This window comes from Podarcis gaigeae, assembly GCF_964106915.1.
Source record: "Podarcis gaigeae genome assembly, chromosome: 13".
Taxonomy (NCBI): domain Eukaryota; kingdom Metazoa; phylum Chordata; class Lepidosauria; order Squamata; family Lacertidae; genus Podarcis; species Podarcis gaigeae.
In genome coordinates, this window is record NC_139689.1 from 16,373,556 (window position 1) to 16,400,161 (window position 26,606).

The window sequence follows — 26,606 nt, forward strand, 5'->3', positions numbered from 1 at the left end:
GCAGCCTCTTGAATTCCTAGCTTTCTTTCTTTTCTTTTCTTTTTTGTGGGGCAGGGCCAGGGTGGTGGTACCTCATTTTTAATTTCTGGAAAAGTTCATAAAGACTTTAAAAGTGTGTTTGCAGGGATAGACAGGGTCACGCAAATTCACCCATTAGATTATTACATTTTTAATATGACATTGATACCCTGCCTTTCCATATTAGTTTTTTATGAGAAGTTATAGACCGCTTGCTCATTAAAAACATCCAAGTGGCGAACAAAATGCACAGATGCATAACAACCCTCAGTAAAACAATATCATGCTACATACAAGATTCCTTCATTATGTCATCCACAGGCAAAACTGATAACAGTTTAGTTGACAAAAGCATTAAGTAGAAAAGTATTTGGTAGGCTTCTGAAAGAGAAAATGGAAGGTGCCTGGTTGTCAGTAGTACATAATCCCACAAAGCTGCTGTGACCACAATGAAGGTTCTGTCACTGCCCTCTTTGTCCTGGTCTATCACCAGGATAACATTCCAACTTAATTCTCCTTGAGTGGTTTTTTTTGCAACTCTTAGGCATGTCCTGAATTCACTTCATGTATGTACAGTGTGCACTGTGAACAGGGCAGCCTAGATTTGCCCCCTAGCTTGGCATGGAGCTTGAACAGTGCATTGGGAACCCACTGTCATTGGGCACTGGACACATCTCTCCCAGCCTAATCCAATGGAAACTCTTCCAGCATCAAATCAGAAGATGAGCAAATTGCTGCTTTCTTGTAGAACTGGCTCGTCTCTTCCACAAAGTGTTCAGCCCCTAAGGAACGGTCTGGGATCAGCTCACTGGACTCTCAGCCTATGCATGGCTTCGCCAATAACAGGACATTCTGCCTTACATGCAGCCTGTGGTTTAGAAAGGTTCCCCCTCCTCACACGATCAAAATGTTTCAGCTGCACCAGAAGCAATGCTTATAAGCTGGAAGCAAGCATCCTGTTGTGCCATTGAATTTAACCACTTCTGACAGAGTGCGCTTGTGCTGCTCCTGTTCTAGCTGCAGAAGTTTGTTTCTCAGCAGAGATGGATAGTCTTCAGAAGCATCCAGTGGCGTAGCGTAGGTTGTCAGCACCCGGGGCAAGGCAAGTAATTTGCAACCCCTAACCTGCCGCCACTGCCAGCTTCTTGCTGCTGCCTGAGCTGGTCTGGTGTGGTTCTCTCCTGCGCTCAGCGCTGCGCTGGGCGGCCGCTGCACTGTCCCTCCCCCAGATAGTCCCTCGCTCTCTCTCCGCACCGCATGCCTGGCACCCACCCCCTCCACAGTGCCCCCCAGATGCTGCGCCCGGTGTGGCCGGCCCTTCCTGCACCCCCCACGCTACGCCACTGGAAGCATCTCTTTAAAGTCCTTTATTTTGAACAGTCCCTTCTTGATCTTCCCCATGTTCTTCCAGGAGTGCTTCTGGGGTTTTAGAAATCTTCTCTTGCAACCTCTTGGACTTTTGTAGTGATTGCCATGTCAAGATTGCTCACAACGTAACGTTCATCCAGTAATGGTTTCAAATTGGGAGGCTGTGTGTTGAGATTCCTGCATCGCAGGGGGTTAGACTCGATGACTCTCAGGGTCCCTTCCGACCCAACAATTCTATGATCTTCATATGCTTGCATCCCAAAGGATTGTGACTTCACCATTCCTCTGATGGGACTTTCACAATGTCGACATTATTTCAGCCCCACTCTGTCAGTGTAACTTGTTCATAGTCGACACCTGAGCTAGCTTATTGAGTAATTCCAGTGCTTTCTCTGATTCCCCAGCTTTGTCACTGAAGATAATGTAATACAAGATCAGAGTCAACAGTGTTTCAAGTATTACCAACAATTCAGGCTGTGCTTCACTTTAGCCTTGTTCTGTCTAAAATTCTAGGCGCGCTTGTGAGTATGTCCCATTGAACTCAATGGGAAAGGGATGTAGCTCACTGGGAGAACATCAGTTTTGCATGCTGGATGTTGTAGCTTTGATCCCTGGCATCTCCAGGTAAGGCTTTGAAAGATTCCTTGCCTGAAACCTTGAGGAGCCACTGCCAGCCTGTGTAAGCAGTACTAAGCTAGATGGACCAAAGGGCTGACTATCCGATATAAGACAGCTTCCTATGTTCCAGTGGGACTCCTAAGTGCTTAGGGTTGCATTTGTCTCCCAAACATGAAGGGAACTATAAGTATTCTTTCAATCAGCATCCCCATTCCTGCCATGCAGCCTTCTCTCACTTCACTGCTCACGAAATGTTTATGCTACAGTTAAGAGATCGATCCTATATACATGTGGAAATTAGTTTCCACCTCTGTGTCGGGCCACCTGGCCATCCTTCGCAGAGATAGGCAAGCCAAAAAGCATTTATGTATTTCTAACATTTATAGCCCAAACCTCAGTGGCAATTGGCACAGGAATTCTGCATAGGCCAGGCTTAATTGTGTGTTGTTGTTTTTAAAAGGGGAAGGCATCTCATTTGTGAAATAAGTTCTTTGTTGCGGCACGATGCATGTCAGCCAAAATACTGCACCAAAATTTAGATTATTTGACACATCTTCTCTTGTACAAATACTCTGGTTTGAATTTGATTCTTGTCAGAGGCTTCAGATGTGCACTTCGTAGTGGGGGACCAGTTTTCCAATGCACACATCTGATACATGAGCAAACTCAAACCCTTGCACTATTGTTTATTACTGATATTCCACCTTTCCTCCAATAAGCTGGCATATACATGGCTCCCTCCAGACCCATTTTATCCCCACAACAACCCTGTGAGGCAGGTTAGGCTGAGAGACAGACGAGCCCAAGGTAACCCAGTGAGCATCATGACTGAATGAGGATTTAAACCCTGGTCTCCCAGGCCCTTGTCCAACGTTTCTAACCACTACACCATGCTGCCATGACTGCATAATGAAGCTTACACCATAATAACATTGGTTGGTTTGAAAGGTGCTCCTCTTTAAACGCAGCAGTTAACCCGTGTCCCAAAAATGTGCTGAAAACGTCCGCCTTATGCCCTCCCCTCTTTTAGCAGGAATTGTTTTCAGCTTGCCTTGTTCCCTGTTTTGCCTCATTGACGGACTGCATTTCCCATGAGGCACTAACTTAAGCAAAAAAATTTCCCCACCATAATTCTGCCTTATGGCGCAGGGGTTCCTGGGTATCGTAGTTTCGTCAGAGCACTGCAGGCATGCAGAGAGAGCGTAGACGAGACTACATTTCCCATGCTGCACTGCTCCCTTCCTCCGTCAGAGACTGCCTTGTCGTCAATCCCCTTCCCCGCACCCAGCCACCCACCCCTAACGAGAAAGAGACAGCTGGTTCAGTCCGGTCCCCAAGTGCGGGAGCTGCTGCGGTGTTTGGAATTGGCGGTAAGGGATCCTCTGCGGAAAGTACCATTGTGAACGCTGCCGGGGGGCGGGGCGGAGGCTCGTGCGTTACAGTCTCTACCCCGAGGGTGGAGAACAGGATGCAAAACTGCTGGGTTTCTAGCAAGGAAGAAGCGGGTTAGGAGGGAGACGACTGGGAGGGAGCCGCGATTGTCATTGGGTTCCCTTCTCAGCATAGGGAGGAGCCTGGTGGGCTGGCTTTAGGGAGCCAGGATTCCTTGGATCTCCGGAAGGGAAGACAGCAGGAGGTTTTAGAGGAGACAGGTGGGGTTGGGGATCCCGGGTCCTCTTCAGTCAGGAAGGTAGAGCGTGCTTCTTTGATTATGGGGCGGGCCAGATAAGATCAGGGGATGATGAGCGTTTAAACTCCCATAATCTATGGGGAGGACTCCTGGGTAGATCTTTGGGTTAACGACTCCTGGTCCCCCAGTGTGTCTGATCCCCTGGAGTGGGTGGGAAATTTATGGGGCCAAAGTGCCAGGATTATTTTCCTGTGATCCATTCAACTCCGGTGCCCTCTGTTACCGTATTTATTTTTTTACACCCCTGTTTTTCCCGTTCCCTGGTTTTCTTATCCCAAACCCCATGCTGCAGCAACCACCACTGTTACTGCGAGCATTCAGATTGTAAGCTCATTGGGGCACTTTGTTGCTGCTGCTGATTGGCTTGCTCCATAAAGCACCATGCTCGGTGGTGGTGCTATAAACAGTTCCCCTAATGACAGGGATCTAGGATCTGCGTTGGATTGGAGCCTAGAGAATTGAAGTCAATGACTCCCAGCCCTGAGTCCAGTAGGTTAAAGCACGGGGACTCCAGGGAGAAAAGTCTGCAGCTGCTGGCATGGGCTGGCTCTGTTCCTTCGTTCTTTGCCATTGAAACCAAGACCTAGGGCATTGCGATAGGCTGAGGCTGGCATCCAAGACGTTCTGTGTTGCTCCTTTCTCCTTAGCCTGCTGCGACCTGGGAATGTAAACACTGGACTTGGCAAGGGAGGAATAATTGTTCTAAAACTCTTGGCACGAGGCAGCAGTTCCTACAAATGAATGCTCAAAAAAGGTATAAAAATGAGGTGCGGTGGAAAGTCAATATTCAGGAAGGATCTACCCCCTGCGTCACTTTTCTTCGCAAAGGCAGAGAACTTCTCTCTCTCATTAGCTTATGTTCTATAACGTACCATGTTCCATATTCCCATGGTATAAAATGTTATGCTGAGAGGTGAGAGATAAATCTAGATCATATATAAAGAGCTTAGAGCACCTAAGTACTTCAGATCCATTTGGAGAGTCTGGTAGTTTGAGAGTATGTTTCTAAAACAAAGACATTTTGTTAGATGCCTCAAATACCTCCTTTTTCTGACAGAAAGGCGGGAGATAAATATTTTGAATGAACAAGGAAGGAGTCTGGTGCATTGCTTTACAGTTGTTAGGATTGGCAGTCAAACTAGTTGAAGAGCCACTGAATTAATTCAGTGAGTTTTCAATCTGTGTCTTGGAGAACTCTGGGGTTTACTTATCTGGGATTCCTCAGTGAGACAGTTGGTAAAGAGAAGATGAGGTCAGTGCAGCAGTGGATGAATTTTTCCAAGTAAAATCAAAGTACAGTATGCAAAAGCAAAAAAACTGCTGGGTGACTGTATGGTCTTGCAATTCGAAAAGAGTCAAAGATAGAGTAATACAAAAAGGATTAGAACTACCCAAATAATGTAGAAATTTATTTATGCATGCAACTATAGTTGCAAGAATGTTATTTGCCAAAAGTGGAAGGATGAAGAGGTCCTGACAAAATAAGATTGGATACAGAAACTATGGAATATGCAAAAATGGCAAAACTTACTGGAAGAATAAGAAATCAAGACAACAAACTTTTAAGAAAGGAATGGAAGTGGCTTATTGAGTATTTACAAACAAACTGTAAACAGATCAAGACACTGGCAGGATTATTGTAAAAACCTGCAGTTTTAAATACCGGTATATATATGAGATATATATGAGAATAGACAATTAAAGGAATAAGTTAAGGCAATTTGGAGTATGCAGGAAAGGACGAAAATAAATGTAAGGAACCACAGAAAGAGGGGGAAGGGAGTCAAATCTGAAAATGATAAAACTTGGTTAAATAATTGTAATGTATATAAATGAAAATTATAATTTATTTATTTTTTAAAAAGAGATGGTTGGTAAAGACGCATGGATTTCCCTCAAAGACACTTTGCCTAGGACAGACGACCTAAAATGTGCAGCCACATGACAATTCTGGGCATGCTCTCAACTCCTGAGGGACGGCAGTGAGGCCTAACACGCCTGGCGTTTGTGTTTCAGAATGTTGTCCCCTCTGGAATCCTCCACAGTACATGGAGGTCCTATCGTAGACACACAGAAGTTCTTTGACAGACAAGTGGAAATAAGTCCCCAGGAAACAGAAGCTTTGAAAGCCACTGATAGATGCCTGAGTTTTCAACAAAGGTCTAATGGATCTGGGGCCAGATTCCCCCCCCCCCCCCCGCCTGAGTCTTGGAGAGATAGTATATCTTGGTCTCAGCTTATGGCAGTTAGAATAATAGAGCTGTGAAGATGAAAGACAGATTGGTTTTAAAACATTCTGTGTGAGTGAAAGTAATCACTAGTTAAATAATGACTAGCATGTAAATAGCTCTCCTTAATCTGTTAGTAAAGAGTAGCCTGTTAACTTTTTCTTTTAAATAACTGGCTGGTATAGCAAGGGGGCCAGAAGCAGATTTTGAAAATCAGGGGTAGTTGCTCAGCTGAAGGTGCCCTATGTAGGGGGACTTCATGGAAGTTGGGGTGGGGGGTGGAAATGAAATCAGATCCAGGCCCATCTAACTTGGTGCTTTTGCAGTGAGAAGTTCATAAGCAAGAAAAAGGGTGAGAGCCATGCAGGTATCCGAAATGTACTGTACTCTGAACATGATATTTGAAATTCATGGTCCTTTTATAGTGTTCATCATGATAATTGACATTTATATGCCACCTTTTTCTGCATAATGCTTGGAAAATCTATATTGGTATTCCTCGCAACTGGTTGGTGAAGTAGATTATTCTTGGATAGACGGAGATGGGGTAGTTTAGGCTTCTTGTTTAAACTGAGATTTAAACCAGTAATTCAGAGCTAGCAGCCTCAAGTGCCCCCACACTGTGACTTCAGTAACAAGCATTTAGTGACAATTAGCGACAGCTTTAGTTGTCAATATAATGCTTCCAGAAAAGTCTCTTTAAGTCTCTTACTGGGTAGAGTTAGTTGCCTTCCTGGAGTTCTTGTTGGTAGACGAATAATAAATCTGAATATTAGGATACAGTATTGCATATTGCCTGAACACTTGAAAACAGGTTTGGGGGGGAACCTGGTGTCCAGCTCTCCTCTGTTCCAGGGAGCGCTAGTGGCCATGGAGTTGTTCCTTCTATTTCGACAGCTCACGGTGACAAGTTAATTGAAAGTGAAACGTCGAGAGGGAGGCAGCTTCCTTTATAACGCACGCGCGCTCCCCCCCCCCCCTGCTTTCTTTTCCGAGCAAAATCTCGACTGTTGATTGGCTACCCAGTTTGTAGACAGACTTCGCGGTGTGCATGCATGCGTGCATGAGCGCGGCGCGTGGTGAGATCCGCGCGTCGTGATCTCGGGGCGTTCTTGAAGTTGTCTGCGCGTTCCGGAACCTGCAAGATCTCTGACATCTCTCTTGTTTGCGCGGCGCTGCTCCGTTTCCTCCCCCCCCCCCCCTGCAGCTTTCAGCTGCTTGGGGTGAAATGAGGTCGGAGCCGGGGGGCGGGGCCAGCCTGGCTGCTGTGCGCGTGTACGCTTGGCCCGGATTAAAAGAGGGCAGCGGCTGCTTCTCCTCCTCCTCCTCCTCCTCCTTTTGCTCCTCCTCGTCTTTTTCTTCTTCTTCTTCTTTGTGGCGTTGCATCGCCCGTGGGATCCGGGGAGCGCCATATGGAAAAGGACCCCGAGCTGCTTGAGCAGGAGGTGGGTGCTTGTGTTCCGGAGACCCGCCTCCCCCCCCCCGGTGCTCCTTCCTCCCCTCCCCCGGGAATGCGTCCAGGCTTATGCTTCCTGGAGCCCGCAAGGCCTCCTCGCCCGGCTTCCCGGAGCTACAAATGGAACCCAGGTGTCCCGGGGCTCCCGGCCCCTCTTGTTTGAAGCCCCAGAGAACCCAGGAGTCCTGGCATCTTGTGGCCCAATTCCTTGGGCCGCTGTTTCCAAGCCGGCTTATGCAGCCTTCTCTCTCTCTTTCTGCCAACCCCTTTCCCTTCCTCTTTGCCACCAGCAAAAACAGCCCTTTATCCACCTGGCTCAACGCTGCCTGCACTGTCTGCCAGCGGTTTTCAAACAGGGGAGCTGCCCCCAGCTCTTGTCTGGAGATGCTCGGGATTTGAACCTGTGGCCTTGGAAAAAGTGGATGCCACAACACCTCCCCTCTGCGGTATTTCCACCGCAGGCTGCATGTGGTCCTTGGTTACCCCACCCCCCGCCTTTCTGTTGTTTTCCCTGCAAATAAAAATTCCCTGAGCATTAAAGGGTATCAGGCAGAAGAGGAGGCTGCAACCCTGTCATGCTAGCTTTCTATGTGCAGGGAGTTTGTTTGTAGGCTTGAAGGCTTAGATCCAGGTTGAGGACATCTGAGAGATCAGCCTGGGTTGGGGTAGGACTGTTCAGGACTGTTCAGCAATGTTGCCTTCTCCCCTGCCTACCTTCCAACCTTGTTTTCCTGCTTGATTTTATGTATTATATATTATTCATCACCCCACCCCAGTTTGATGGAAGTGCAACTCCACAACCTTTTGTCTGCATTTTTCCTGGCATATTTCTCAAGAGCAATAAATCATACTGGCATGCCCTGCGCTAAATGGGCTAGGAAGGCATTATTTTGTAGTAGCTCTTGGAGGTGCATCTAGTGGTCGGATCAGGGAGAACTAATGCGGTGTCAGTGTGGTGTAATGGTTAGAGTGTTGGACTAGGTTAGGGCCTGGGAGACCAGGGTTCAAGTTCCCACTCAGCCATGAAACTCAACAGGGTGACCTTGGGCCAGTTGCAGTCTGTCAGCCTGACCTACCTCAGAGGGTTGTTGTGAGGATAAAATGGGGAGGGGGAGAAGCATGTTTGGTTCCTTGAACTGATTGGAGGAAATGCAGTCTTGAAATGTAGTAACAAATAACGTCTGGATGTCTTGGTAGCACAGGCTAGTGGTTACACAGTGAGGGAGCTGGAAGCGAAAACTCAGAGCTTCCCTGAGGAAGTAGGGAGTGAGGCCCAGAGAGGCTTGCCTGACACCTTCTCTGTAGTCATTTTGTCCTTTTAAATCTGTGGCCTTAAAAGAATCTTTAATTTTTTTGTAGCCAACACTTGTATATTTACTTGTGCCGTGAACTAGTTTCAGGTCCCTCTATGCCGACACATTTTTATATGGAGTGTTATTACTGTTTTATGGCTTGTGTTTTAAAACATGTTTATGTTTTGAGTGACTAAATAACAGAGTTACTGAGGAGCTGATTTAAATATCGTAAGTATATTCCCTTCCGTCTCTGTCAACCTTGTGCAATTCTGCTGCTTTGGACTACAACTCCCATCAGCCCCAGCCAGGGCTGATGGGAGTTGTAGTCCAAAACAGTTGGAGAGCACCAGGTTGGCAAAGGATGAAGGAAGTAAATAAATCAAGAAGAAGGATGCCATGGATTCCTTGCTCTTGCCATCTTTCACTTACTCTTTCCAGGTCTGGGTCAACCGCGTAGCTTTTCCTGTGACAATCCTGACATCACACAAAACTTGTAGGCAGTTTCGTTGGTTCATTAGTAGGAAAATTAAATCAGAAGCTATAATCAGGTAAAAGAAAGGAAGGACCAGCTAAAATGTCACAAAGCAGTGAGCAAGTTTTCTAGATGTTTCTTTCAGGATGGATGCTAATTGGAAGCCCAGAATCTGTTAAGTCCTGAGGTGAAGTGCAAGAGGAACTGTGCAGATTTGATGAGATGAGCCTCTGCTAGGTGCTAAATAGCCTCTGTTAGGTGCTAATGAATTTGTTGGTGATGATAAGTGTTTGCCACCGGTTTACTGGGTCTGTTCTATGGGTTGTTACAGTATGGCTTCTGCTGCACTATATTGTTCACTTTCTGATGTTTATGCTATGCTTAAAATTTTCCAAGTTGCTTAGAGATTCCTTTGTAGCAAGTAACTAATCAATTGAGCAAGTTAAGAATAGCCAAAAGAACAGATTTCAGGTTGTATCAAAGAAGCCATAATGGCTGTTCCTCCCCCCCCCCCCCCATTATTATTATTTATTATTATTAAATACAACGTATTTCAGCTGCTTGGTTCTACCTCCATCACTAGTCAGATTAATTCTGCTCCCGGGGACCTGTGTAGAGAGAAATGTGTTTAGATTGGCAAAGCTGGAGGTTAATTTGCAGCGGTGCACTAGGTCAGGCATAGGGAGTTTAGGCATCTCTTATTAGACACCTCTTCACATGCACACCCCTTTCCCTAAGGCACACTCCTTACCAACCCCGCTGCAAGTGTGTGTACATGAGAGTTTTGTCTGGTCGAATTGTAGCATATGGTAGAAAGGCATCCATTGGTCCTCCACCCACTTTTCCACCTGGAATGCAGTACTAGTGGTTCACAATGGAATTGGACCAAAATAACTCTCCATTCCCACTGTAGGCCTTTGCAAGGTCTCGTTTTTATGGTTATTACTGTGGTTGGTTCTCGCCAGGATCAACTACCAGAAGCAATCCTGTGTATTAAAAAACCCCATGTGAATCAGTTTGCTATCCCAACAGTAAACGGCTCAAAAGCTTCTCTTCTGCAATCCACTGTCTTTATGATAACTGGATCTCTCCGCTGCTTCTATCCCTCCCAGATGGAAACGGAGCTATCTGCCCCTGTAGAACAAGGAAGCTGGCATAAGATAACCAAGTTTACTTGAGGTAAGTAGGGTCTGTGTGGGATCTCCTCCAGGTTTTCTTTGGTGTTTTAATGGGATATTATTTCCTGTTTCTAAGAAGCTAACGTTTAAGCCTTGAGTTTAAAAAAACAAGCTGTGAACCCAGGGATATTGGACTCTGTGGCGTTAAGTGAACAGGGGGAGGGCAGAGAAATATGTCTGTCTGTCACCCTGGGAGAGACGGTGCTGATTCAGTGTTTGGATGACGACAGGCTGGCTGTGGCAGACATGGCATTTGTGGCATGCTTGGAGCACGTGGCCTCATAATTGGAAGGCTTCTCAGAATGTTCCGGCATTCCATGTGGCTCTTAGCTGTCAGATGATTGGACGAAAGGGAAAACCGCCTCTTGGCGAGAGAAAGACGATCCTCTTCTTGCACACTTCCACATTTGAAATCCATCTGGAGTTGTCGGAGCTGGGAGGACACTGTGTGGGTGAGTGGGTGTGGGTGTCTAGATTCAGGTAGGTAGCCGTGTTGGACTAACACAGTCGATATATATATATATATATAAATATAAATATATATAAATAAGGTCCAGTAGCACCTTAAAGATCAACTAAGTTTGTTCTTGGTATAAGCTTTTGTGTGTGTGCACACTTCTTCAGATATCTCTGTCAGTCCTAACAACCTCCCCACCTATTTTTCTGCCCTCATCTTGAAAGATGGGGGGGGGGGGGGAACGACACACATTAGATCTTTAAAATGAGCTAGAATCCCATTTTGGTGACTTCACACACTTTGCGTTCACCCCCTCAGCAACTTGCATATGCGAATGGGAGCTGTTAAAAGTTAGAGTAGGCCTTCCAGATGTTGCTGAACTACAGAGACATGGCTGATGGGAGTTGTAGTTTATCAACAGCTTTAGGGAGGTTCCCCCACACGTCTCCTAGTGCCTCCTAGAGAGCCAGTGTGGTGTAGTGGTTAAGAGCGGTAGACTCGTAATCTGGGGAACCGGGTTCACGTCTCCGCTCCTCCACATGCAGCTGCTGGGTGACCTTGGGCCAGTCACACTTCTCTGAAGTCTCTCAGCCTCACTCACCTCACAGAGTGTTTGTTGTGGGGGAGGAAGGGAAAGGAGAATGTTAGCCGCTTTGAGACTCCTTAGGGTAGTGATAAAGCGGGATGCTGTTTTCAGTTCAGCCAAGTTAAGTCCAGCCAGTCAGGTGTTTGGTAATGAAGCCAAGTTGTGGATTAGGCCTGTGTCTTCCACCCGTTGGACATGCATGAGAGATAGCAGTGCCCAGATCTGGGGGAAGCAGAAACGTCCCTGTAACTTGTAATCTTAGAATAAGTTTACCAGACATCCCCATTTCCCAGGGACAGTCCCCAGATTTACAAATCAGTCCCCTCACAAAATCCACTGAATTCAACTGAATCTGAAAAGTGTCCCCAGATTCATTGAAAAAAATCTGGTAACCTTATCTTAGGAGTAAGTATTATTGCTAACATGAGGGAAGGGTGGTGTGTGGATCCGTATCATTCAAGGAGCAAACTAATATTGGTACTGGCGGCATGAACCCAGGCTTCGTATGCCCTTGGCTGCCTTAACTTCCTACCCTGTTTATTATATACGCTATGACTTTCTTCTCTAACTGCCTCACTGTAGTAACCATACATACAGCACATATTTCTTGTTTGCTTCTTACCCTCCTGCCACACCCCAGAAGCTGCTCATAATCTAGTGCCCTTGACTGGAAAGTTGGTCCCACATTTTTAGGGTTTCAGAAGAGCATGGGGCAAATTTGCTGTGCCTCTTTTCACTTTGGTGGGGTGTTTTCAGGGCAGCTTCCCAGTGGATGAAGTCCAATGAGTCAGATTTATGCCGACTCATTTATAGATCTTTCTGACTTATGTCTGCTTATTTATAGATCTTTCTTTCTATTCCTCTTTGCTGCACTGGATGGCAGCCAAAGCTTGCCATGCGAGGCAGACTCTTGGCTGCCTCTATGGTCATAAGGAGAGCCTACGGGATCAGGCCAATGGCCCATCTAGACAGGCATCCTGTTCTCACAGTGGCGGCTAAAACCATTCTCACAAGAGCATTCTTCCCTTTTGTGGGTTCCAGCCACTGGTATCCAGAAGCATGCTGCATCCGACTATGGAGTACAGTCGTACCTTGGTTGTCAAACGCCCTGGAACTCGGACGTTTTGGCTCCCAAACACTCGAAACCTGGAAGTAACTGTTCCTGGTTTCCGATCATTCTTTTGGAAGCCGAACGTCCGACGGGGCTTCCACAGCTTCCGATTGGCTGCAGGAGCTTCCTGAAGCCAATCATAAGCCACGATTTGGAAGTCGAACAGACTTCCAGAATGGATTCCATTTGACTTCCAAGGTACGACTGTATAGCCAAAATGGCTAGTAGCTAAACATTTCAGGAAATACAAGCCGTCAGGGTGTGGTGAGTGGGAGATACCATAGGAATCTGAGGATTGCATCTCTGGGCAATTCAATTCCCAGAGATGGAAAGAAGATAAAGTCCCTACCAGAGAATAATGGCAGATTTAAATTGATGGATTATGCCGAAATGGCTAAAATGAGCGGAAGAATCAGAAAGACCAAAATTTGAATAAGGAATGGGAGAAATTTATATCTTAAAAACCATTGTAAACAGCTAAAATTGTTAGTAGGATTGGAATAAAACTTGTAGTTCAATGGTGAATTCTTGGACATAATGGAGATGTAAAAGATTTGGATTATCATAAAAGATGGAGGAGGAAATGATTAGCAATAGGAGCCACAAAGGGGAGGAGGGGAGTCCAGGAGGTTCTTTGGAATCTTGTTTTTATGTTGTATGTTGGATATGTGATTGTAAAACTTTAATCTGAAAAACCAAATGAATATTTTTTTTAAAAAAAGAAATCTGAGAATTGACCTGGATCAGATCAGTGCACTATTGAACTTAACAATTCTAACCTCAGCCAGATGTCTCGAAGTTCACAACTGGAGTGGAAATGCATTCGGAGACTTTCTGTCTCTGTGTCTGCCTCCCTCTCTCTTTTGCACAGAGTAAAGCTGTCTTCAAACGTGTGTGTGTACACACACATACTGGAGAGGGGGAGAGATTGCAAGGTACACAACAGCCAAGGTACAACAGCTGGCAGGCCACAGCTTCTCCATCCCTGGCCTCGTGGGTGATCTATTTTAGTATGTTTGTTTTATCTGTATTTAGTAAATGAACCTTAAAAACCAAACAAGCCAGGAAATTGCCAAGGTTGCCTCATACTGCATTAGACATTTGGCATCTGTTCACCATTACTAATGAACTTGCAAAACGGGTGGGGGGGGGAACTGCTGAAAAATAAAACGCTGGAAAAGTTTTCTGCCTCGCTAATCCCCTAGCACTGCCTTGTCTGTCTTTCTGTCTCCAGGTTCCTACGGAAGAGAGAATGATGTGGAAGACATTGCTGATGCTGGAGCTGGGGGGAGCAGGGGGCCGGGCTCCCTGTGCTCTCCCCTCCTTCCCCTCGGTCCTGCGGTACCGGTCCTCTTCAGCCATTGACCAGCACCACGAACTGGCCCGCGAGCGATCCAAGACCGTTACCTCCTTCTACAACCAGTCGGCCATTGACATCGCGGCCGAGAAGGTGAGCGCAAACATGGCCGCTGAACATGCTGTGCGCACAGCAGAGGTGGCCGATGCTCCCGTTTCCTCAACCGCCGCCTCTTTGAGGGCAGGTTTTGCCTCGCCTTCCTAAAACTGTAGGCTGGGAGCCAGGAGCAGGTCTAGGCTTTTCCACGCTTGTGCTCCTTGGCGGCAGAAGTTCTCCTCAAGAAAGGAGTGTTATATGAAGGACAGGTCTGAGCAGGTGGATTGCATTCCTTTGGTGCTGGTTTCTGGCCTAGTGGAAAAACAGATGGCCTTCAGCAGCCTGAGAAGACTGTTGGTTTTGGCATGGCCAGTGCTGTTTTAGTGCTCACGGGGCAAGATGAGACGTGAGGGATGGGTGTGTGCGTGTAGCAGAGAGTTCTCTGTGTTCATTTTCCCCCTCTGAAATCCCTCCAGCTATTGTTTTGAGCAGTATGATCCCTCAGCCTTTGGTCCCCGTTTTGCTAATCGCTACTGTTTAATGACTTCCCCTAACAACTTGGCAAGGGCTCTGGAGAGGCAGTCCACAGTGTGGGCTTTGGGGAGAAGAGAGGCCTAATCTTTTCCCGGCCGTCTGGAGCCTGCCCTGGGGAGAATGCTGGTTAATTAAATAAACTACCTGCCTGCCATTATACAGAGGCCTGGCAGGAGAAGTTCCTGATACGTCTCCTCGCAGGAACACATCGCCTGCTTAGGTTTAGACAAACTTCTTTACGAAGTTACTTGCATAAGACTACAGTTTTAGGTGTGTGGTGGGGAAAGAGGTGTCCTCACACGTCTGGAGGAACCACTTGCCAGTGTTAATTTCCTTCCTTCCCCCCACCTTGGGTTTCCATGCATTTCTGTCAGGCAGAAATGCAACAGGTGCAGCTTTCCCCCCTCGTTGCAGCTCTGCGCCGGGGGAGTGCTGCACTTATACATCCTCGCAGCTCCTGAAAGTTGCATGTGCAGTGCCAGAGAAGGCAACCACCATTTGCTTGATAACAAAGCAGTTTCTGTTAATAAGAAAACCAGTTCCACATATTTGCTTATGAAGCAGGTCCTTTTTATTTTACTCCTGGCTGCCATGGAAATGGTGGCAGTGAGCCGTATAGGGAACTGAAGCCTAGCGACTTAAGGCCCAAATATCTGAAAGGCTGCATTTGTTTTTAATTGTCTGATTGTATCGCCCTGGGGTCATGTGGTGAAGAGCTGGTAAGAAATCTTATAAAAGAATGAATGAATACTGGGAATCTTGCTCCCCAGTGATAAACAGTGTGTATGGTTGGTCTGCGAGGGTGAGAGGGAATTATAGAAAATTGGAAGGTTAGCCATTGCAACCAGAGTCAGTTGTTTTTCTCAGCAGGAAGTAAGATGGGTCCCATTTCTAGTGCTCTCTGTTCAAGTGGGAGTGTATGGGATATGTGGGGAACCTCTGGTCTTCCAGATGTTGCTGAACTATGGCTTCCATCATTCCTGGCTGTTGGCTTCCTGGGCCTGATGGGAGTTGTAGTTCAGCGACATCTGGAGGGCCAAAAGTTGCCCATCTCTGGTGTGTGGAGAGGGCATCCTTAAGAAGCCATGAGCTTGGGGGGAAACTGCCCTTCATACCACAGGAGAGGGAAGGCATTAAGTAATGATAGAAGGTATTTTTGCGGCTGGCAATGCTCAGTGCTGGTGCTGTTTTGCCTGACCTCACGGGGGCTCTCTGGAGCCTTTTTGAACACTTGTTTCCTCTTCTCTCTTCCCAGCCCTCTGTGAGGTTGACGCCGACCACCATGTTGTATTCTGGACGGTCCCAAGATGGGAGCCACCTGCTGGTAGGTGTGAGATTAACGTCTGTCCTCAAATCATCAGAGCTGCAGGTTGAATTTGGGACTCTTGGATACCAGCCCCATTCTTTTCCCTTCACTACTCTTAATTGCTTAGGCCTTAGCACTGCATCATCCCCTTCTGGTTTTCAACTCTGCAAAGTCCTGTCTTCTAAACTCACTTTCTATGGGCAGGATGTTAGTTTTGTAGTGGACATAACAAGGAATCCCACTATGCCCATTGGTAGAGGAATCCCTGTTTCCCCATTGCTTCTCTGGGGACGGGAGGCTTCTTTCTAGGTCTGCTTTGTGTTCGTTTTTTGCTTCAGGCCAAGCAACTAGGAAGCCCACAATATCTCCAGAGCCAGTTTTGGCTCAGAGCAGGATCTCTACCCCCACTTCTCCAGGAGATGGAAACCTGTAGCTGCAGCAACACCATAACTCAGTAGCTGTTGTCTCCCTGAATGCCTTTAGGGGGGAAACTGGCTTGTAAGCTCTGCACACTCCATTTTGGAGGAATGAGGGTTCCTTCATTGTAGACTTAATTGGGCCCAAACAACCTGAAGTTGCTCAGCTAATGTAATGCCCCCTGAAATGAAGACCACCGCATGAAACAGTCTCTTTGAGACTGCCTGGCTGCACATAACCACATTGGTCAATTTGTGGCACTCTGGTGGCCTTAAGAGCCCAAAAGAACAGGGCCGGCCCTATCCTTAGGCAGAGTGAGATAGAACGTAGATACATAGGAACCTGCCTTATACCAAGACAGGCCATTGGCCCATGTAGCTTAGTATTGTATTCTCTGCACTGATTGGCAGCAGCTCTGCAGGGTTCCAGGCAAGGCTCCTTCCCAGCCCTACTTGGAGATGCCAGAGATTGAGCCCAACATCTTCTGCACGCAAAGCAAAGCCGCCTTACCCGTCATTCTAATACAGTCTGTATTGCAGGGCATGGGAGAGAACCCAGCTCCTTCTGGAAACTTCAACCCACTAACATGTCCTTGTGCTCTGTTACAGAAAAGCGCCCGCTACCTGCACCACGAACTCCCCGTCCGCATTGCTCATCGTATCAAAGGCTTTCGGAGTCTTCCCTTCATTATTGGGTGCAACCCCACCATCCTTCATGTGGTAGGTGCCTGGCAGGAAAGTACCTGAAACAGCCTCTGCCACAGCTGGCTGGGGCTGAAGGGAGTCCGAAACATCTGGAGGACACCAGGTTGGCAGGGGCTGACCGAAAGAGATGGCAATAATAATAATAATAATTTATTTATACGCTGCCCATCTGGCTGAGTTCCCCCAGCCACTCTGGGTGGCTCCCAATCGAGTGTTAAAAACAATACAGCATTAAATATTAAAAACTTCCCTAAACAGGGCTGCCTTCAGATGTCTTTTAAAGATAAGATAGCTGCTTATTTCCTTAACATCTGAAGGGAGGGCGTTCCACAGGGCGGGCGCCACTACCGAGAAGTAGTGATAACTGAGGGATAGTTTTGAAACCTCAGAATCTTAGAATCTCAGATTTGGCAGGGACCCCGAGGGTCATCCAATCCAACTCCTTGCAGTGCAGGAATCTCAACTGAAGCATCCAGGATAGAGGACCTCTGCTTGAAAACCTCCAAGGGAAGGAGAGTCCACAACCTCCTGAGGGAGGCCGTTCCACCATTGAACAGCTCTTACCGTCAGAAAGTTCTTCCCGATGTTTAGTCAGAATCTCCTTTCTTGTAACTTGAAACATTTGGTTCAGGTTCCAACCTCTGGAGCAGGAGGAAACAAGCTTGCTCCATGTGACAGGCCTTGAGATACCAGGACAGCTGGCATTCAAATAATAGAAAATAAATGTGCATAATTGTGACCAGTTTTTTATCCTTTTACCGCAGCATGCATCTTAGTTCTCCGCCTTTGAATTAATTGTTCACCAAGGTGGTTTAAAACAAATGGCAATAATGCAGAAGAGAATAAACATATATTCCACACAGATGACCCAGCAGCTTTTAGGCCTTTCTGCAGTGGGTGGAGCCAAATGGAGTTTCCTTTCACCTCATCAGTCTTAGGGCACCTAGCAAAAGAGCATAAGAACTGCTTGGCTGGTTCAGTCTAAGGGCCCATCTTTGCCTATGGGAAGCCTGCAAGCATACTGCCTCCACAGTGGAAATATGAATAGCCTTTCCCTTCATGGATTTGTCTAATCTTGCTTTCGAAGCCACCCAGTGCCCCATATAAATGCAAGATATCGCACCCCACCCTGGAGTATGGGCTCCTAGCACCTCTGGCTTTTAACCTTTTTAGATCCCACACCCTTATCAGAAGCTAGCAGGGGGATTCAGGGCCTTGATGTCAAACCTGTTTTGTAGCCTGTGCCTCTCTCCTTGAGTCGCTTCTGTCCTCTTCTTTCAGCACGAGCTTTACATCCGAGCGTTCCAGAAACTGAGCGAATTTCCCCCGGTAAGCATGTGCTTCGTCTTTGAATGCAGAAGTTGCTAAACGTGTCCTGAGTCCTATTGAGTTGGCCACATTTAATAGAATAGCAGCAGGAATGGCAACCAGAGCATACAGGGAAGTTGACCTTGTTTTCCCAAATATATTTTACTGGTTTTGCACAATAAAGGCAATGGTAACAAACAAACTTTAACAGGCCTCGTGTATGTCATTTCTAAAAACAAAGGGGCACGGTATTGCTTTCAACTCAGGAAGCTCCTGTTTTTATTTATTTGTCAAAATGGCCTGCAGTGTTGTGTCAAGGTGCTATTATGGAAGGGATGGGAAATCTCAGGTACATAGACCAATGTGGCCCTCCAGGTCTCTCTATGTGGCCCTCTGCTCTCTCCATAAGCCACACCCCTCGACAGCCCTGTCCTTGAATGGTCATAACGCCTCTCGCTTGCCTTGGGTTGAGAGATGTACACATAGGAACCTTCAGCTGTTGTGTGGCTGGATTGCCAGCTACTAGAGTCTAATCCAGGCATCCCCAAACTCTGCCCTCCAGATGTTTTGGGACTACAGTTTCCATCATCCCTGGCCACTGGTCCTGTTGACTAGGAATGATGGGAGTTGTAGTCCCAAAACTTCTGGAGGGCCGAGAGTGGGGATGCCTGGTCTAATTTGTTGCTCCACCCACCACTGGCAGCCATTTCCAGAAGGTTACCAAGTCCTAAGGCTGAAAAAGGGTTCCCCATCCCTGCTCTGTAGAGTGATAAATATGGGGCTGCTGGTTCTGGGGTGAGTGGAATGAAATGGCTGACTCCTGCCTGCTTCTGCTCACCTCCCTCCCCAAGTTCCGTCTCTTTTTGATGCGCACTCTCCCTCTCCTCTGCCTCTCCTCTGCTTACAGATCAAGGACCAAGAGTCAGAGGCCCAGTATTGCAAACTGGTCCGGCAGCTCCTAGACGACCACAAGGACGTGGTGACGTTGCTGGCCGAGGGCTTACGGGAATGTCGGAAGCACATACAGGTACTGCTTTCCATTTGGGTCAACCTGTCTGCCGCTCAAGATCCCCAAAACATGCTTGGGAGGAAGAAAGACTTGGAAAAGTAGGGTTGGTGGGTTTGGGCAGGGCAAAGCTTCTGGGAGAAGGGTGGGCTTCGAAGAGGAGAGTGCAGACTCTTGAGATGTTTATTCAGGCCTTCTGTAGATCCTCAGCCCAACCTGGTCCTTGTCACTTCAGCACCTTCCAGGGTGGATAAAAATCCATGGTTTTTTTTAAATCAAGATCAGGCTTTATTTATTTTTAAATCAGATTTTTATTGTTTAAATTGGATTTTTAAAATAAAATGCTTTTGGAGGAAAAATATTTCTAAAGATAGTTTTCTATTTAAGTTACATTATAGTCCAAAAGGTATTCATCAGGAAATAAGGATTTGTGTTAAGTTTTACCTGTATACTAAAACTCAGTCTAAGGTGTGTTTTTTTAAAAAACAACTGTTTAACCACATCAGTTAACAAACATGGATACATATGCTATAATGTTATTGTTTTAGTTAAATAAATTGTTAAGGAAATGATTATTTCTCTCCTTCCAATGAAGTACAGCAGAAAAGTTGTCCAAATATAAACAGTTAACTTATTAAACCTCACAATAATTTCATAGTTATCTGTTTATGTATTTCTAATAGTATAACCAAATCAGTATTTTTTTATATAACTGTGAAAACATCTCTGAAAACATTTTCTTCCAAAAATGAAACCTTCATCTGGTTGTAAATATTCAGACTATACCAGCAAGAATGAGTCTTTCTGTAAAAAAATCAAAAAAAAAAAAATCAAGTCTTACTGACCAGTGATTTAAATTGATTTAATTTAAATCAAATCCACCCTGGCCCCTTCAGTGTCATCCTTCAAACTGCAGTTGATTTGCACTAAGCAGGGGGTGTGGTAAGAGGTTAGACATGTGACACACACGTACACACCCGTGTGTCCCCTTCACATGTCCCCTTCCCTCAGACTTCTTCCTGGATGGGTTTCAAACAGTGGTGTCCAAACTTTTTTTCAGAGAGGGCCAGATTTGATGAAGTGAAGGACCGTGAGGGCCGAACAAAGGGCCAACCAAAGTTGTTCCCCAGTTTTTTAGGGTTGAATTCGTTGAGGGTTTTTTTTAGGATTTTACCCCAGGAAATAATCTGCCACAGGAGCCGGATTAAACCAACTGGTGGGCCAGATTAGGCCCCCAAAGCAGACTTTGGACATTCCTGTATGGGGCAACCGCTTGTGAGGGCTGCTCTACAGATGGTGAGCCTTTCCTGTTCCCTTCTCAGGATGAGAAGCTGATCCGTTCATTCCTGGACAAGACCCTCACCTCTCGCCTGGGCATCCGGATGTTGGCCATTCATCATCTTTCCTTGCATGAAGACAAGGTACAACCTTTCTTCTAACTTGAACAGGACATAGATTTTGTGAATGGCTGTGTGACCAGAGAGGGAGAGACCCAGAATTGATACTTAACATTTGGTGCCCTCTGCATTTCCCGTGCATGTGAACGTATGTAGCTGCCTTATAGCAACCCATACATAACACTGGCTCGCCTAATGCCGTTTTTGCTCCTATAACCCGCAACAGCTCTTTGGGGCCTTGGGTAAGAGATTTTCCCCCTGGCCCTGTTTTCTAAGAAATCTTTTGAGTAACTAGAGATGGCACAGATTGGACTGGAGACTTTCTGCTTTCAAAACATGAAGGAAAATCATTAAGTGGTCTGCCCTCGTCTGTTTTCCAGTGGTCCATGCAGGAAAAGTTTAGAAACCGTTATTCTAGGTCTTGATCCTACATTGAAATGTCATCCTCTCCTTCTCTCATCTTCCTGCAGCCAGACTTCGTTGGGATCATCTGCACTCGCTTGTCTCCAAAGAAAATAATTGAGAAATGGGTAGATTTTGCCAGGTACTCAGTTCTGTTGATTATTTCAAATCATCCTGTTATCATACTGGCTATGTGTGTACAGCAGTCTATGGCTCCCTCTCATGGTCATATTCTGTGGCTCCATCTTCCTCATTCTGCTGCATTTCTTTCTGACGGTTTAACTTTTTTTCCATTGCTATTTTTTTTTAATGAAAGCCAATTAATTGTGGCAATAATGCAATGTAATAATCTTTTTTTAAAAAATAATACGGGTTTTCTGTTTTTAATATGATTTTTATTAAATTCTCTGTTTTACAATTTCAGATATATATTTTACACGCTTGACTTCCCTTCTCTTTCCATTGTCATTTTGAATATCTTACATCCCTGCATATTTTACAAAAACTATACCAATCGGTTTTCCATTATTGCATCCATCAAAACTTATTTACGCTGTCGAATTTATCTTAATGCTGCCAGCATTTTCAGCTGTACACAATTATTTTCCATATATTCAATATAAGCTTTCCAACCTTCTTTAAACGTATGTTGTTGTTCTTCTCTTATTCTATATGTTAAGCCTGCAAGCTGTACATATTCTGTCAACTTAAGTTGCCAATCTTCTTTGGTTGGGACTGCCCTCATTTTCCATTTTTGGGCTAACAAAACATGGGCCGCTGCTGTTGCATACATAAACAACCTTATTTTTTAATATTGGTTTTAAAAGTCACTCGAAACGTAAAATATGTAAATGAAATACAAATAGCTGTTAGGATTGCTAGGCAGGAAGCTTTGCTGTAGTTGCAAGCAAACATAAGTGGTAAAGCTCAGCATCCCACGTCAGTTGCCCTGATCCCTAAGGCCTTGTGCCTTTCCCCTCCTGCATAATAATCTGAATTTAAGATGGGACTCACCGGGATGGAGGCCAAACAGATATAGTAAGAGAGCTGGGCCCTGGAAGCTCTCCAGGGTCTTTTGTGAGTGCCAAGTTAGGCTCACATAGCGCATAGCCCTAAGGGCTTATCCCCCAACCTTCTTGAGTGTTGAGATCTGCAGAGGGGGCCCCTCAGCAGTTCTGCCACCCTCAAAAGTTCTTGGGGGGGATTATGGCCCAGGGCTGAGGGTTTTTTTGGGTACAACTCCCTCCCCGCAGAGGTGTGTCTCCAGCATCTTCATTGTACAGCATTTGCTGTATGACAAAGAGGCACATCTTAACCCTGGTCTTTGAAACTGAGGGTATTTTTTGTTTCTTAGGACACAGCTTTTTGGCTTAAATTGTAATGCTCGGTTCCATTTGGAAACAGTTCACTTGCTTTTATAACTGTAATAGGTTTGTCCTTTTTATATCTCTATATTATATTGTTGTGACCTTCTGGGGAGGGACAGGTAGGAAATCCCATTAAATCAGCCTTCCTCAACCTGTGGGTCCCCAGATGTTGTTGGACTACAATTCCCATCACCCCTAGCTAGCAAGGCCAGAGCTCAGGGATGATGGGAGTTGTAGTCCAACAACATCTGGGGACCCATAGGTTGGGAACCGCTGCATTAAATAAACGCATGTAGGGCACAGGAATGGGAATGGAGACTGTGTTTGGTGCCTGCTTGCTCCCAGGGAAGCCACCAGCAGTGGAGCCTGCACTTAATCCTGCTTCCGTATTTCCTTGCAGGCGCTTGTGTGAGCACAAGTACGGGAACGCACCTCGGGTGCGGATCAATGGCCACGTGGCTGCCCGCTTCCCTTTCATCCCGATGCCTCTTGACTACATCCTTCCAGAGCTGCTCAAGAATGCCATGAGGTGCGCTATTTATCCTCCTCTTTGTAGCCCAGGATGAGACGCAGGCTAGAATCTGCAAGGGAAATGGCTTTTTGGGCCTTCCACTGCCCTGAGATCTTTTGATAAGGTGGCATGTAAATACCTATATGAATAATGAAATATTAAAGCCCATAGCACTGATTCACTCCCTTTTCTATAGGGCCAATCTGGTGCAAAGTCCTTCCAGTCTCAAAAGTTGCTTATTTCATTTTGAAAGGAATAGATGAACCTTACTCAAGCTTAGTGTTCTCCACATGTTGTTGGACTACAACTCCCATCAGTCCTGGCTAGTGAGTCAGGGATGATGGGAGCTGTTGCCTGAAGGGCACTGGGTTGGGTTGGGTTGGAATACATAAACACAGAGGGGTGAAACTATTGGCTTCAACCTTTGGTCCCTGGATGTTGCTGGACTACAACTCCCATGATCCCCGACCCAAAGTTGACAAATGCTGGCTTTAAAAAGTGACCATTTAGTGGGGTGGGAGAGCTGGAAACAATACCAAGATATTTCACATCTGGCAACCCTTTGGTTTCAGATAGTACATGGGTAGATGAGTCTAAAAAGCCCAGGACACAAATTTTCACAGCCCTATAGCAACTATGATGACTCATTTACCAGAAGTAATGTATTTGGCTTTAATTCTGGAAGCAGACACTCGATTCTGACCAACGTTCCTGACTCTTAACTGGGTGAAGGAATTTGCAGAGGGGAGAGGGGCCTGCAGAAGTTATGGAAGGCAGGATTTGGTGTGCTGATTGGAAGTATTCTACCAAATCTTTGGCAATGAGGATAGGTTTGCAAGACTTTGTGAATGGAGGAGAGCTTCATACCAAGTGGGAAAGGGTGTAGGGGTCCTGCTTAGGTAGGACGCAGACTTACTCCCTTGCCATTCCCTTCCTTTCAGAGCCACGATGGAGTCTCACTTGGATACCCCTTATAACGTGCCAGACATCATCATCACCATTGCCAACAATGACATTGACCTGATCATACGGTATGGTTTGCCAGCGAAGCGTCTTCAGTTTCTCCCCTTTCCTAGAGGTTTTAGGCCACCACCCATTTCCGCCATCTTGGTGGGAACTTGGCAACAGCAGCCAAATACCAGGGACCCTTGAAAATCTGTGGGGGTCCTCCCATTGAGGCGGACAACTTGAGATGATCTTCCTCTTGATGGGGAGGGACGGGCGTTGGCAGGTGAAAGGGACTAAAGCATCTTGAGAACCTTAATGTGTGGCTCCTTAACGCCACACTCCTCTTTCTCCCGGCAGGATTTCAGACCGAGGTGCCGGAATTCCTCATGACCACGTTGAGAAGGTGACAGATTACCACTTCACCACAGCAGAAGCGAGCGCCCAGGACCCCCGCATGAACACCCTCTTTGGGAACATGGTGGAAATGGGGAACAGCGCCCAGTCGGGACCCATGCATGGGTGAGAACAAAGGGGGGGGGGACAGAAGGGGCAAATGGGATTTCCAGCAGCTGCTGCATGAAGGGTGTTTTCTTAGGGGGAAAAGAATTATACATATCTGGGAAGAAAACACCAGTCAATCTGCAGACATTATGAGTACTAAAAATAGAAACTGAAGAGGAACCTAAAGCACTTTCTGCTTTGGGTTCCTTTGGGTGGAAGGATGGAACAGAAATGTAGTAAATAGATAAATACTTGTGGCACTAATTGGACCAGGTTTTCTTTCAAACTTCTTTCCACCTTGGGGGCTGGAGAACCTGGGGGCTTCCAAGGTGATACTGGGCTCCAACTCACATCAGGCATGGTCAAGCATGGCCAATAGAAAAGGATGATGGCATTTGTAGTCTAGGAACATCTGGGAGGCCATGGGTTCCCCATCGTTCACCTAGAAGCTTGCCATTTGAAGGAGGGGGGGAAAAGAGGAACAATAATGAAATTCTCAAAATGCAAAATTGAGTGTTTTTTACACGTAGTGCAGCAGCAGATCACGCAGGGCCCTGGCAAAAAAAGATGTATTATTAAAAACGCAATTGTCACAAGATATTCTGGCCTTTTTGTAGCTTTCCTCAAGCGGCAGCTCTCCCTGAAATGTCTCCCCCTTTCAAAAAATCATGTGGCGAAAGCATTCTGTGGAATGAAAGCTACATAGACGAAGACTTAACTACCATATAAATGTGTTGCAGAGTGTTCCTTCCAGACCCCCCCCCCAGTCAACTGAAGCTTGCTCTCCCTTCAAAATTGGCTGTGGAACTAAGGACTCCTCTGCCTGTCTGTCCTGTCTCTCTCTAGGTTTGGATTTGGACTACCGACGTCCCGTGCTTATGCCGAGTATCTGGGTGGCTCCCTGACCCTCCAGTCTATGCAGGGGATTGGCACCGATGTGTACCTGCGCCTCAAGCACATTGATGGCAAAGAGGAGAGCTTCCGCATCTAAAGACCCCCTCTCTCTCATGTGGGCTGAACCTTCCTTGGCTGCAGGAGGAAGTTTCTGCACATGACACCAGACCTAATTTCCCATGGATCTGCTTGTTCTCCTATGGATTCCTACGAATGTGCTATGCTATCCTACTGAAGCTGAGAAAATAGTTTCCTTCTTCCTGTCCAATTGCTGATGGGACGTCATCCACTTACTGCTGGTTATTCCAGTCCTTTGGGGATGGGTGGGTTAACCACAGATCTCTCGAATCCAGATTTACTGGGACAGCCTGTGGACATCGTTCTTCCTCCCCCCTTTGAGAACTTCTAAAGCCGTCATACAACTGTTGTACACAGCCAGCTCATCCAGGCTCTTGTGCGGCCTAATTTTTCTCTGTTTCTTTTCGTGGATACAAAGATTGGGTGAGCCGGAAGCTTTTACTGTCGCATGTACTGATTCTCGTTTGGCCCTCTCGGGCCGTTCTCGAACTCACAGGAAAGACTTTCCTTGCAGCGCCCGGCACCAAAAGAAAATCCCCCTTCCTTCTGCCGGGGGAGGAGTTTCTATTGCACACTCTTTGGGGGGAACCAAAAGCAAGACAGCAGTCTTCAGCCAGGGAAGGGTTTCTCCGTTGCACAAGCACCAAAAACATCCCCCCTTACCTTGAGAGGAAAAGACTTTCACCACACCAAGTTGGCACCTTTGCCACAAATGGTGTGGGATTCCAGAATGTTCTTCCCCTTCGCTGCACAATGATGTATTATTTCCGTCCTCCCTCTATCCACTCAATCTTTCCGTTACCATCAACTTTTTTTAAAAAAAGGAAAAAAAATCAGGCATCAGGACGAAGGGTTTCCCTCTGCCCTCATCACTGTGTTAGAGGGATTTTTATTTTATTTTTTGCTGTGATACTCCAATTAAAAAGTGCAAATTCCCAAGTCTAGCGAACACTCTGTAATCTTCATGGTCCGGCCTGTTTGCCTGTTTGTTAATAAAGTAGGACTGAATATCCATCAGATCTTGTATTTAACAGTGGTGGGAGAAATAACACTGCAGACAGAGGATACGAAGGCAACAGAGGATACGAATAAACATGACCAGGGATAGCCAACTACTTCCAGGACATAGAGAAGCAGAACAATTAGTTTCATAGCTAGAAGAGAGAAAGCTAAGTTTCTGTGTATGGGCAAAGGCAGGATTTGGGGGGGGGGGGAGAACCTCAGTTATTTATGTATTTTTATTGATTTAGGGGGACAGCTGCTCCCCCTTGGCTATGCCCATGCCTCTCTGTCTTTCTTTCCAGCCCAGTCCAAGCTGAGAGCCTATTCTGCTCCACTAACTGATGACATCCCAGCTGGGGAG

At 46.3% G+C, this 26,606-nt stretch overlaps 1 protein-coding gene across 3 annotated transcripts; it reads left to right on the top strand.

The window, feature by feature from the left end:
- The first annotated feature begins 3,243 nt into the window (after positions 1-3,243).
- On the top strand, positions 3,244-26,182 carry BCKDK (branched chain keto acid dehydrogenase kinase). Of its 3 annotated transcripts, none has more exons than XM_083707472.1 (13): positions 3,244-3,374; positions 10,258-10,324; positions 13,712-13,927; positions 15,660-15,728; positions 16,736-16,846; positions 18,113-18,160; positions 19,047-19,166; positions 20,468-20,566; positions 21,013-21,086; positions 22,712-22,840; positions 23,764-23,853; positions 24,128-24,289; positions 25,118-26,182. In XM_083707472.1, exons 3-13 carry the CDS (start codon positions 13,730-13,732, stop codon positions 25,260-25,262), a joined length of 1,245 nt encoding a protein of 414 aa, XP_083563598.1. In that variant the 5' UTR covers positions 3,244-3,374; positions 10,258-10,324; positions 13,712-13,729; the 3' UTR covers positions 25,263-26,182. The 3 variants fall into 3 exon arrangements, with proteins under 3 accessions (XP_083563598.1, XP_083563600.1, XP_083563599.1); XM_083707474.1 differs by lacking the exon at positions 3,244-3,374 and adding an exon at positions 3,582-3,656; XM_083707473.1 differs by lacking the exon at positions 3,244-3,374 and adding an exon at positions 6,449-7,367.
- Positions 26,183-26,606: the final 424 nt, after the last annotated feature.